This window comes from Cheilinus undulatus, linkage group 13, assembly GCF_018320785.1.
Source record: "Cheilinus undulatus linkage group 13, ASM1832078v1, whole genome shotgun sequence".
Lineage (NCBI taxonomy): Eukaryota > Metazoa > Chordata > Actinopteri > Labriformes > Labridae > Cheilinus > Cheilinus undulatus.
Window position 1 is genome coordinate 38,813,149 of NC_054877.1, and position 13,194 is coordinate 38,826,342.

The window sequence follows — 13,194 nt, forward strand, 5'->3', positions numbered from 1 at the left end:
AAAATGCTGCAGGAAGAAAGAGAGACATAAACTTTGATACACTTGAAAAGATAGGAGAATACGAACACATGGCAGTAAACAGGTATCAGTAATGTCATCAATTTCTGCCATGGATTAGAGTTTTGCAACGCCATTACCACTTTTTGTGTTGTCTTGTAGTTCACACGCACAAAGTCCTTAGTCCTTTAATTAGTATGTCTTGCTCTGTCATAAACGATCAGCCAGGTAACGAGCTGAACACCATCCATTTGTGTTAACGTAATCAACATGAAGCACAGCAACGGGGTAAAATGAAAGTTCTCTCATCCAAGTGTGATGTCTGTTATAACAGCAACATGTAGCGAGTGAGCCCCATTTGCAAAGCGTCTCTGGTGGCCTGTCTGGGGCTTTGACACAAGCTGGGAGCTGCAATGATGGGCTTGGTCCATCCTTAGCCCAGCACCACACAGACTCGTGTCATAGTCATTTGAACAGCTGTTTAAAAGTTCGTTTTAACTCACTTTTTTAAAAGTCAAAGAAGCAGGCAGTGGCGTTAAACATGGCAGAGCTTGGGCACCGTGCTTGTTTTTAATCATTTTGTGTCACCTGGACTTATTTTCTTAAAAAACGTGTAAAACATCAACCCTCTGGTGCACAGTCAAGCTCTAAACAGTCACTTGAATTCTGAAAAAGTTATGGACTACAAAGACTAAAAGAAATTAACAGAAATCAAAACTCAAAGATTTCTATGTGTGACACAATAATGACTTAAAGACTTTTGTTGCACTAACTTGTCTTCCAATCTCTTGGGGACCAAAAAGTGAAAAAGTAATCATTCTGTGACAAAAAGTCTTCAAAAATATTTACATACTTACAAAACAAAGTCCTTGTGCTTGTTTGTTTTGCCTCTATTTGTGCCATTACTCAAAGCAGTTCCTGTCTGCAGTGACATAGAGGGCCACATCACAGGCTTCCTGTCTCTCTCACCCTCCATTATGAGCCAATCAGGTCATCTCCTTCATGAAGCATAAAAACGTGCACAGTTTGACAAAGCATGGCGTGACGACGGAACAGCCTGCCATTGGTTGTCACAGTCCATCACAAAGCATTATGGGAAGACACTATGGAAGTTAACATGCTAATAGTGGGAATAAAAGGTAGTGGCTTTGATTTATGGTTCAAAAGTTATTTAGCTTTGAAAACCTGTCTCTTCTTGACACATTTGATCTCAGAGGGTTAAACAAGGTCATAGAAGCAGCTGTATAGCTGGCAGTGTGGCTGAAGCTATGAGCTAAATCAATGATAAAAATGTTACTTCTGACAAATTCTTCAAAATAAAAGTCTGAAGTTATCATTTTCTCAAGTGCTTTTATTCTAAATGCCTACATATATAAACGGGTTGTTTTCAGCAGCAGCTTGACACACCTCAACAGGAGAGAAATGAAACTTAAAACTACAGGAGCAGTTATAAAGAGGAGTTGTTTTTTGGGCTCTTATTAGTTGAGTATGGTATCATAGGCCTGTTTAAGAGGTAACAAAAGGAGTTGTAGCACCCTACTATGCATTAAAATGTATTATCTCTTTGAAATACTGTGATATAATAAGGAAACCACAATTAAAAAACTCTAGGAAATAAAATGAAGTTCCAATCCTAGTATAACTTATAATTTAAATAAAGCTCAAAGAGGCCTAGATCCACTATAACCTGCTGTTGCTGTTAGACAGTCTCAGTTAGAGGTCTATTTGCATCCAGTGTTTGTGAATAACAATTAAGCAGAAAAGCAGCAAGACTCAAAAAATAATGAACTTCAGCATCCATCCAAGAAAGACAGAATAATACTTGTGTCTGTGCACCAGAGTGAGGAAGAAAGCTAAAGATCAGCTGTAGAGTCAGACTGTGAGCATCGCCTCTCCTCTAGAGAAATTTAAATCTCTGTCAGCAACAGGAGGGGCCGGGACAGTTCTACTATTTCACATGGAAACTTTAAAAACTATGATTTAAATATAAAACAAAACATTTTTTCATCTCTCCTGGGAACTGTTAACATCAGAACATGAGCCTTAATTAACTAAAGGTATCCTGATCTGTTTACACAGTTCCCTAAAACAGCACAGAACTCATTAGTCAATATTTTCACATAAACATCAAGTAAACAGCTCTGGCTCAATTAGGCTTTTTAATTGGACCACTGTCCTTCTCCCTGTATACAAGCACCCAGGGAGACTATAGCACCTGGTTTCCACGTCTGTATGGTTGCACAGGCAGGTCAAACTTAAGTCCACTCATTCCTACGGTAATCACCATGATATCTGACATGCCTGCTTTTCCCCTCAGTAGTATTTTTGTCAGGAATGTGTCCTGAGTATGTAGAAAAATTGAACTTTTGCAGTGGATTTTGGAGAGACCGTATGGTAGTGTGCTAGACAAATTTAAAGTGCTGTCTGATTGTCTAGGCTGTTTGAAATATACAGAACTTTAAGGCATGTTTGGGCCAAAAATTAAGGCTGAAGTGAGGCGTAGATGTGGCGAGTAAGCCACCTGAGATCACCAGATGGAACGACACAACCCTGATATGCTCTGGATGTCCTTGCATACTACCAGGGGCATGGGGAAACAATCTTTTGAAAAAATAACAAAGTCCACACCTTTAGGGTGGAATAAGGGGAGGATGTGGCGAGTAAGGGTACTGTCCAGGTGGGTAGGGTCATGTGTGGATGTCCCAAAGGCCCAAAAACTGCCGGTTCTGGTGTGACTGTGTGAGTTGTAGCCCCAGTTTCCTGCCCATAGCTGACACCCAGTGGAGTGGCACCCAGTGTGGTCTTCTGTTTCTGCGGTCCATCTGCTTCAAAGTTCAACGTACATTCAGAAGTAGCATTCTGCATACCTCTGTTATAATTAGTGTTTATTTGAGTTACAGTTGTCTTTCTATCATCTTCAACCAGTCTGCCCATTCTCCTCGGATCTCTGACATCAACATGGCATTTTCATCCACACAACTGCTGCTCACTGGATATTTTCCCTTGTTCATACCATTCTATGTAAACACTAGAGATGATTGTGCGTGAAAACCTTAGTAGATCAGCAGTTTCTGAAATACTAAGACCAGCCTGCTTGGCACCAACAACTATGCCACATTTAAAGCCACATAAGTTCCCTTTTACCCCCATTCGCTCAGTTTGATCTTCAGCAGGTCGTCTTGTCCATGTCTGCATGCCTAAATGCATTGAGTTGCTGCCATGTGAACAGATGATTAGCTATTTGGGTTAGCAAGTAATTAAACAGGTGTACCTAATAAAGTGGCCGGTTAGTATAATCTTGCTTTTACTAGTGTTATATCAAAGTTAAAACTCTGTTGAACACCAACATATAGTCCTTCTATTATCATGCTAATTAACTCTTTCACACAGACTTTTTTTTCCATTATAAGCCAAGAAGTACCAGCACACATTCAATAGCAACCTTGACATTTTGGGTGGAATGATCCTTTAACTGATGAGGCAACATATGCCGTGCTCCTCCTTCTAAGGACAAAGACATTGTCACAGTATGACTGATGGAGCCGCACACACAGAGAGTGAGTCACAGAGTGTGTTTGTGCTTTTTGAAGTGATAGAGCAGCAGCATGTGTGGTGGCAGACGCTGTGACCTGTGGTGGCTGATTCAAACTGGAAACAAAGGCAGAGCCCAGAGTCTCATTAGCACCTCTGAAAGTCTTTGTCTCCCACCACAACACGAGCAGATTCCCGAGCTGCCAGCACCCGCTGCACTTAACTCTCATTCATAATTCAGCATTTCTCTGATCTGACCTGCCATCCCTCTCCTGTTTAACAGTTTAATTATACAAATAACTTTCTTTATAAGAGAGGTGCCAATCCAGATACACCCCACCAAAAAATGTCAACTCAGATCTTCACGTTAGCCTGCTATTCTACCTCTCCTCACCTTGATTCTCCAGTCAACACGCCAATGACTGAACTCCTTAAAAGTCTATCCTCTTGTTTTGCTACTCTCTATCTACCAGCGACTCTAAAAGCAGCCATTGTGTTGTCCCTGATTATAACAACACTTGTTATTTTATATCTCCTGTGCCTCAGTCTGTGCTTTTTTTTAGAGTAGAAACTAGAGCTGCTCCTGTGGGAAAGTCTGTGCAGGAGTTCTCAAAGAAACATTAATGGATGCTTCCTGGCTGAGCAGTCACAGATTTAGCAGAGAACATGATACCCCAACTCTGTTGAACTATCACTAATGGCACATTTAATGTGGTGTTTAATGAACTCTGGACAGAGAGGTGATTAAGCTGATCACTCTTTCCATTTGGATTAATGTGAGTTAAGAAGAAATGGTTTATTTACAACTCATTGCAGCTTCTTTTCTGTTAAGATTTTTAGTTGTGTATTTCACAAGATCTGGTTAATTTCTGAGTCTTGAGTCTTTTTAACCCTTTGAAGCCTCCTGGCATCAGACCAGACATTTAAAGGGATACTTCTGAATTTTTTAATTTGGGCTGTATAAGGGTACTTGGCAATAGTAGTGCCATAAACATCCAGAGATTTCAGTGTCTCTTTTCCCATTAATAAGAAATTGCTTTGAGAAGCTAGGCTATATAGCACCACTGGCAGGTTTAATTTCTCTGCATAATTTAGCAGGTTTAAGCTAAAAATGGTCTAAAAAACAATGTTGGCTCATGTACTTGCTTTGCTGTAGCATTTCAATTTTCACAGAGAAAGCTGCTCAAGTAGTGTTCAATTGAGCCGGCATTGTTTTTGGCCCATTTTTACCTTATACTTGCTAAATTATGCAGAGAAATTAACCCGTAAACAGCACCATATAGCCTGGCTTCTCAAAGCAATTTCTGATTAAAGGGAAAATGCACACTGAAATCTCTGGAGGCTAATGGTACTACTATCACTACCTCATACATGCCAACTTCAAAAATTCAGAAACATCCCTTTAAGGTTTTCACTACTGCTATCAGGTCTTGTGTGCGATGTGAAGTGATGTAATATCATGTCTAGACACATTTATTCAATTAAATACCCTATCTTTCAACCGTGTCACTTCATGGGAAAAAATGGTTAAGATCTGTGCCAAAACTGGCAACATAAAATCAAGTTACCTTACTGTATATGGTGTAGCAAGTCCATGTTAGACTCAGTCAGGTCAGGTACGGGAGCACATGCTGGTTCAGGACTTCGCTGTGTCAACCTTGGTCACATACTGCTCTGATCTCCATGGCCATTGTCCAGGCTTGTAACAGGCCCATGCCCCAGCTCTCCAGATATCTCACCAGCTGGCCCCCAATGCATGTGGTCATGCCCCAGCATCTGGACTAGTCCACTGGATCCTGGGCACCCAGTATGCAGAGAACCAGATCAGGCCAGAAGAAACATAGCATAGTAGACACCTTAGGCTATCAGTCGATGTCCAGGCCTCACAAGAGTACAGAAAGCCCAGGAGGACTAGGAACTGCATGCTTAGATTTCAGCAACGCCATATTGTCTTGCTAAACAAACCAATCGCCTCATGTGTGAGTCAAAGCCTGTGGTTGATCTCGGCCTCACAGTCAGTGGATCAATGGATTACTCTGCCAAGGTGGCAATGACCTACTTTTCAGTAATCCCTGCTTGCATTGATGCTGATGCACCATGCTGCTGGCAAAGCTCAACCTCCTCCACCCCAGCCCCCTCTTTTATAGCATAAAGCTTGCTGCACTCTCATTCAGATTCATGCTATTAAATGCTTTTGAACTACTTTTATTGTATACAATATGCACTTTCATAAATGTATCTATCTAAATAGGGGTTTCTATGCAATCCCTGGAAAGTCAAATCATTCTGCTTGACTATTCCAGAGAGCATCTTTTGAGCAGAGCGGTCCAAGCCAAGTAAAACTGTATATCCATTTTGCGATAAAATGATCAAATGTATGACAAGTGTGAGAGTGTCGATACATCTCAGAACTTTGCTTCTCACCATATTGCTACTAAGAAAGATTTCTGAGAGGGAATCGTAGCTGCTGATTCATGTTTTTTCTTCTGCTCACTTGGACAAGCTGAGATGAATAAAACTATTCAGTGCAGCCTCAATACTGAAGTAATTGAACAGTAAATCCGACATGACACAAGCCTTACAAACCTGCAGCATATTGCCTTAGTGGACGTGTGTTTTGCCAAATCATTTGTCCATTTGGTAATTATAAAATGGATGGCCTATAAATAGCAATGAAAGACGAAGAGTGTAATCCACAGGACTCGCTGCTCCACACTAAATAATAAACCCATCTAATCGAGTTAGAGACATGGCCGCCTTTCTTTCATCTGTGTGAAGCCTCACGGTGAAGTGCAAGTTGATTTCCTCTTTTCTTTTTGGACTCCACACCTCTTCCATCTCCCATGTTGCTGCCATTTTAAATGGGCACCCTCAATGTAGCCCCATGACAGCATTGAGGAGCTGAATGCATGCACCAGTTAATTAGACTGGCAAATGAATCGCTTTTAGGCCATCTTTCCGCTCTTTGTTGGTCCAGCCCTCAAATTGAAATGAGAATTACAGCGCAGGCAGAAGAGTAATTAGCTCGAGACGGATGGAATCCCCCGCTCGCTTTACCAAGTCAAAGAGGAGAAAAGATGATGGATTGTGTGCATTTATTTATGTGTGTGTACGAGTGAGAGAGGGAGTTGGGCAGAGAAATGGAGACAGAGGCTGTAATCGTGTTACATTGTCCTGAGTGGCGGGCTAAGTGCATTACCAGCACTGTGTCAGGAGTGCTGTCTTCACAGTCGTATGGATCGTGTAGAATGAGTTCTTTGAGCCAGAGCAGAGATGAGGCTCGGCTCCAAACTCAATCAACGGCAGAAAATGTGGCAGTCTCTGCGCATTGTTTACTGTTTACCTCCTCTCATCATGAAAAAAAAAAAAGATGGCCCTGAACAGACCAATAGATTCTAGTGACAGCTGCACAATGGTGCTTTTTAATAGACAATAATTCATCGTCTTTGCAGGGATCAGGATTTGCGTAGTGCTGTTAGACCTGAGCCAAAATTCATTTAAACTATGAAAAGAAGCAGCTTTGATCAAGCTGGAGTGTTGTGCTGACAGAGTTGGCATATTTTGCAAAGAGAATATTATAATGCAAGCTCCTGCTGCAGAAAAAGGTCATCTTTAATGTGCTGTCACACCTGATTATAACAAACAACGAATGAGTGAGATTTCAGCCGATTAGGTTTGTGTGAGTCTTTTTGGGTGAGTACAAAATGGAAAAAAAGATATGTAGATGTTGAATCATGATACTTTGGGCTGAAGTATATAAGAATCAGTTAACATAGAGCAATTCCAACCCCGGTAGTCAAATACCAGCGCTTGATCAGAGTATCTTAGACACCAGGAGGAATCTAATCAACAAATTATTGTATTAGTATTTATGTTTTCTTTCAAAATTTAAAGATTTTTTTAGCATTAATTGTGAGATTAGTCCCAGACCTATTAGGACACCAGCCACAAGGGGGCAATTGAAATATTTTAGTAACAAATTCTAGGGTTTCAATGTGTTTTTTTTAATGGAGCAGACTAAAGGGAAGTGGTAACTACAATTACCATTGACCCTTGTTTATCCAATACCCAGTACCACTCCACTCCCTATCCAGAATCTATCAGCGCAAAAATGGAGGCTGCTACCAATGGCAAGAAGGAATCAGTCTATGGGAAAACCCGAGCGACTGAAGTTTTTGAGATTGCAGAGGCTCCAGCAAATCTGAAGCATTATGGTTTCCCAGTGGAAATGAGAAAAGATGACAGACAAACAAAAGCAATATGCAGACACTGCCAGACAGTGTATCAGTGAATATACTGCCAAAGACCTTCAGCTGTTTTCAGCAGTGGACAACAAAAGCTTTAGAAGGTTTGGAAACACTAGAGGCAAAGAAGAAGATACATTTAAAACTAATGCACACCTAGGGCCCTCTTTTGCAATTTTGTAATATTTAAATTGCAACTGTTCATTTGTTTGTTGTTTTTTTTTTTGTTTTTTTTTTTAAACCACAATTGATACTAAACTGTTGACTTGTTACTGAGTTGTTACCATACTATGAGATTTTGATACCACTACATCCCAAATTCTAGGACAGGCTAACTGGCCTCTTTTGAGCAAAAACAGGTGTGTGAACAGGTGATGTAAAACACTTCTTATGAGAAACCAAGGTCTACTGCCAAAGTTGTCACTGACTTTGGTTTGGGAGATTATTGGTTCGAATCCCAGTCAGTCCATGATCAGTATCCAGTCAGGTCCTTAACTCCTGAGGCACCTGTCTACCTGTCAAATGTGAGTCGCTTTAGATAGAAGTGTCTACTAAATAACATTGTAACAAGTTACACAGTGCTGAAAGCAGGCAACCATGGCACTCTGTGGAAATGGGGTGAATGCAATTCTACTTGTGCTGTCAGACTTTGAAACTACTACTTCACGGTTGAAAACATTCATATTGTTGCTTTAAAGGTCACATATTTTACCCCTTTAAGACAAGTTGATATTGGTCTCAGAGGTCCCCAAAACATGCCTGTGAAGTTTTTGCTGAAAAAAACACTCCAGTATTAGATTTTTGCACGTCTATAAAACTCCTCTGTTCCAGCCCTGTTCAGAACGAGCTGTCTCTGTGTCTGTGGCTTGAAATGTTAATGAGCTGTCTGACTCCGCCCCTGACCACGCCCCTGGATGTGGCTCTCCACAGAACATTCTTCCAAGTGGGGAGGGTCAAACGAACCTGGGGTCGGTGCTAACTCCCCACATGACATCATGAGGGGAAATCTGAGAAGGGCTTGTTACAGCACACATTTTCTGAAAGGTGGAGAAAAAGAGGAGGGGAGATTGTGGACAGGCCAGGGGCACATATTTTTGCTAGAAAAGCCTGAAAAAGCATATATTGCATAATATGTGACCTTTAAAGTTTTGAAACTAATGTCAAGGCCTGAAAATGTAGTCAAATTTCAATTCTAATTATTTTTTATTACTTCATTGTAATTCTTCATGTCAGCTTTTCAAAATAAAATATGTAATTGGATGGATGGATGAGACAGTGCAAGGCTTCTCATTTACGACAAACCAGATAAAGAAACATCAGCTGCTGACACATGCCGACTTATTTTCCTGATGAGCTGATGTTTGTCAAAAAGGCTGATATCATCCTACAGTGATGCTAAACTGAAACCGCTGAATTGTTGCATTTAACAGCCTAAATCCCTGCCTAATGGAGATGCATCCGTGCATGGAGAAGTGTCTGTGTTTGACATCTTTGTATTGAGTGCTGCTATCTCATTCTCTATTCTCCAAGAGCAAAAGTTTAATCATGATTCAGCAAAATGATCACATCGAATCAATTTTAATTCTGTTAGAATCAATGTGCCAGTCTGACATCTTTCAAGTTCAAATGCTTCTGCTGCAAAGCCTTGAGCTCAGAGATGTTACAATCTGTGCAGTTTAAGTTTCAAAAAGGCGACTTGATCCCGTCAGTTCTCAAACTCCAGTCTGCTGGTGAGTTTTGGACACTTGATATCCGTCCTCCAGGCACAAAATGCACATTAAATTATATATAAAGACACTTGAGCTTTTATTTCACTGTTGCTAAAAATGCATTCAGTACCATGCTTATAACCTAACTGCTCCAGGCCCTGCTCACCTCTGCGTATGTGTTTTTACCTTGAAGAGCTAGAAGTGGGCTGATAATCATGAGAGCTGATAACAGCTTTTTTGTGTGTTCTTGAAAATGAGGTCAGCAAAACTGAACACAATAACTGATGTGATGCTGTAAAAGCTCTTTTGTTTTGTAAAACATCCAAGCAGACAGAATATTTCTGCCTCTCTGGAGGAGAAAATATCCTCTCTGGTTGGATGAAAGTCTAAAGAAGCTGAAGAAAATCTGAAAATAAAAAGAGCAGAGGCATCTCATGTTATTCTCCTAAGATCGTCTGTTTTATGATGCTGCATCGCCATATCAGGCCAGGTTCACCTGCTTTAGTTAGGCGCATTATCCTGGCCTATTTTTATAGAACTCTGACCAATCAATATTCTATAACACCAACAGATAGGATGACAATGTTAAACATACGTCACAGTTCTCTGCAGTTCTCCAGAGCATTTAAACATATTCACCCATTTTTGTTCACACTCTCTGCTCTTAAAAAAAGACGTTTCCAAAAATAATATGCAGCTGTTTTATAATCAAAACTGCCCCAAACGACACTCAGGAGAGAAACAGCAGAAAAACTGATTTTTAGAAGAGCTGGTGAGCATGATGGAGCATTTCCAAATCAGAGACGTCCCACCAGAGTGGGTGAGGACTAAACAGAAGTACATGCAGGACATGGGAGTCGCAGCCCCAGCTGCAATCAGCTGACTTTCAACCAATCAGAGCTCATTATCTAAACAAGACGGCCCATTTAAATAAGACTTCCTTCTCACTGATCCATGCTTCACCAGTGCTGATCAGACTGCACAGCTAGCAAAGTTTCACCCAGCCTTCTCCTTCAAGCCTCAAGGTTTTTCACCTTCATGTTCACTTTTAAGCTGCTAAGGAGTGGATTGCTGCCAAACTGACGATCATTATGTTTGACCTACATCCAAACTTAGCACAAAAAGTTAGGACGTTTGTGTTTGGTAGATAATTGCTGTTGTAACAATTCTGTTTGGCAAAAAATGTTATACCGTTGGAAAGCCTGTTTATTGTCCTTTTAAATGGTGCCAGCTTTGTAAGGAATATGCATTTGTGGGATGAGCAGCAGAGCTGAGATTGTGGGTTGCACCAATGAAAAATTTGCCAAATCTAGCAATGCTCTATATCAGGGGTGTCAAACTCAAGGCCCGGGGGCCAAATCCAGCCCGTGGTACAGCTATACCCAGCCCGCCAGATCATACCATATTTTCATTACTGGCCCACCAGTATGAGGTCTGCAGAGTTCCTCTAGTATAATAATGTAAACTTAACCCTGCCATTGAAAATATCCATTTTAAGTCATTAGAATAAGAGGGAAGAGTAAGAATGATTTGAAAAAAGTCAGGAATGTGGGAAAAGAAACTTGCATTTTAATTTTGTATTTTGTAATTTGCATCTCACAATAATGGCTTAAAGTTATGGTTTGGACTTTTATCTCAAATTTTGAACATTGAGATTCATCATTTTAATATTAAGGTCATATTTGATGTTTAAAAATCATTAATTAGAATTTTATCTTACATTCTGACATTTTCAACTCCTTACTTTGAATTTTAATCCCAAATATTAACCTTTTAAAATCGTTGATTGTTTCTCATATTCGGACCTTTATAACTCAGTATTTTGAATTTTATCTCATATTTTCACCTTTTAAACTTTTGATTTTTATTTTTTTTTCTCATCTTGACCTTTTCAACTCCTAATTTTGTGTTTTGTCTCATATTTTGACATTTTAAACCCAGGATTTTTATAATTTTATTCCATTTTTTGACCTTTTAAACTAATCTCAAATACTGACCTTTAAACTCATGATTTAAAAAAAATCTCATATTTTGACCTTTGAAACTCATGAATTTGAATTTTATTTAGTACTTGAACTGTTAAAAATCATGATTTTAACTTTTGACTTTTTTTTAAATCTCAAAATCATTTATTATCAATCTTATGTTTTCCCCCCTATAATCCTTTAGCAGTGAAGGTGAGGTTGACAGTTTATGGGAAATTTGGACCCAGTTTGGCCCCTCAGATTAGACCCAAATTCAGGATTTGGCCCCTGCTGTGATTGAGTCTGACATCCCTGCTCTACATGGAAAGTCACAGTCTGCTGCTTGGCTAAACCAATGATCTTCTTTCAAAGCAACACCTTCATTGTCACAATATCAATAACCTAGAACCAAGGTCACTCAGATCCACGTGGTCTGTACTAGGAATGTGTGTGGTTAAACGGTTAAATACGTTTTAAAAATTGGCCAGTGCAGGATTTAACCACAGTTAAACCGGTGGTTTTCAACCTTTTTTTTGCCAAAGGCACACCTGAGATAAAGCCAAAATTTCTAGGCACACCAAATCCATATCTATACAAAATTGTCTGTTTAAAACATGTTGCAGTAAACTGAGCATATAGCATTAGAACAGGCAGGCCACGGAGTCAAGCACTGTGATATAATTTAGATCAGCTGATCCCACACAATCATCAGCTGATGGCCAGCTGATTTGCTTTTAGCATGCTATTGGCTAATCACACTCATGCTGCCATATTCACACTGCTCTTACCTGGCCCTCACCAAGCCACTTTTTACAACCCTCCTCCACCCCAGCTCCTCCTTCCCAGAACAGCCATGTATAAATAACAGCAGTAAGTGCAAATGTACAACTGCCAATAAAGAAAAACTATTTATGACCTCAAATCCCATGTGTTTCTTGACAAAGTGACCCAGACTGAACTTTAGTTATTGTATAGTTGCAGTAATTATGTATGGTTGTACAAAAATTGCTACGGTACAAATTAATGATAAAAGCAACTACATGAACACATGTTGCATTCCTTTGAGAAATGATTGCAGCCTGGTGCTGATGGAGAAGAAACATGGTCTGGTGCTTCAGAGAAATGCAGACATCTTCCTCTGATGTTGAAAGCAAAACAACATTTTTGAACTGAGGTTTGAACCGTGGCGATGATTTCTGGACACAAATCAAGAAGTGTAGCCGTGATGTGACCTGCTGTAAAGCCAGTCACCTGCAAGAGTGCAGCTGATGACCACACAGGTAGACTTGTATGGAAAAGGATCTGACAGGTGTGAGACGAACCCACATAAGAGAGCACACACAAACACACCTGATGCTAGTCATGCTTCCAGTCTCAGAGCCAAGCTTGCATCTCTCCAGCTGACTGGCTACAATCTGTCGTTCGGCTTCCAGCTCCCTGGTCAGACGTTCAAACTGCAACTCCTGGAGAAAGAGAGAGAGAGAGAGAGAGAGAGAGAGGAAATCTGTCAAAACATTCGGTCCATTTATTTACTGTCACATTTACAGTCATCCTGATCATAATTTTGGCTCCGTTGTCTCCATCACATTTTTAATTGTTGTGAAATGGACTCTGCCGTCTGTGCTGGGAAATCAGGCCAGATAACACTGCGTCTGCCAGTTTCACACTGCCAGATATTCCCCGAGAAGAGTTTGATATGTTACAAAAATGTGACACCAAACTCAAGATACCACCGCAGCAACATTTGTT

The 13,194-nt window shown here is 40.3% G+C and overlaps 1 protein-coding gene across 10 annotated transcripts in view; it reads right to left on the reverse strand.

Moving 5' to 3' along the window:
- The window catches only part of ctnnd2b (catenin (cadherin-associated protein), delta 2b), a 273,868-nt gene that overhangs the window by 154,227 nt on the left and 106,447 nt on the right, over nucleotides 1–13,194 (reverse strand). For all 10 annotated transcript variants that reach the window (XM_041803815.1, XM_041803814.1, XM_041803823.1 and 7 more), the window contains one exon: nucleotides 12,796–12,908. In XM_041803815.1, coding sequence (XP_041659749.1) covers nucleotides 12,796–12,908 — 113 coding nt within the window. The remainder of the gene's footprint in view (nucleotides 1–12,795; nucleotides 12,909–13,194) is intronic.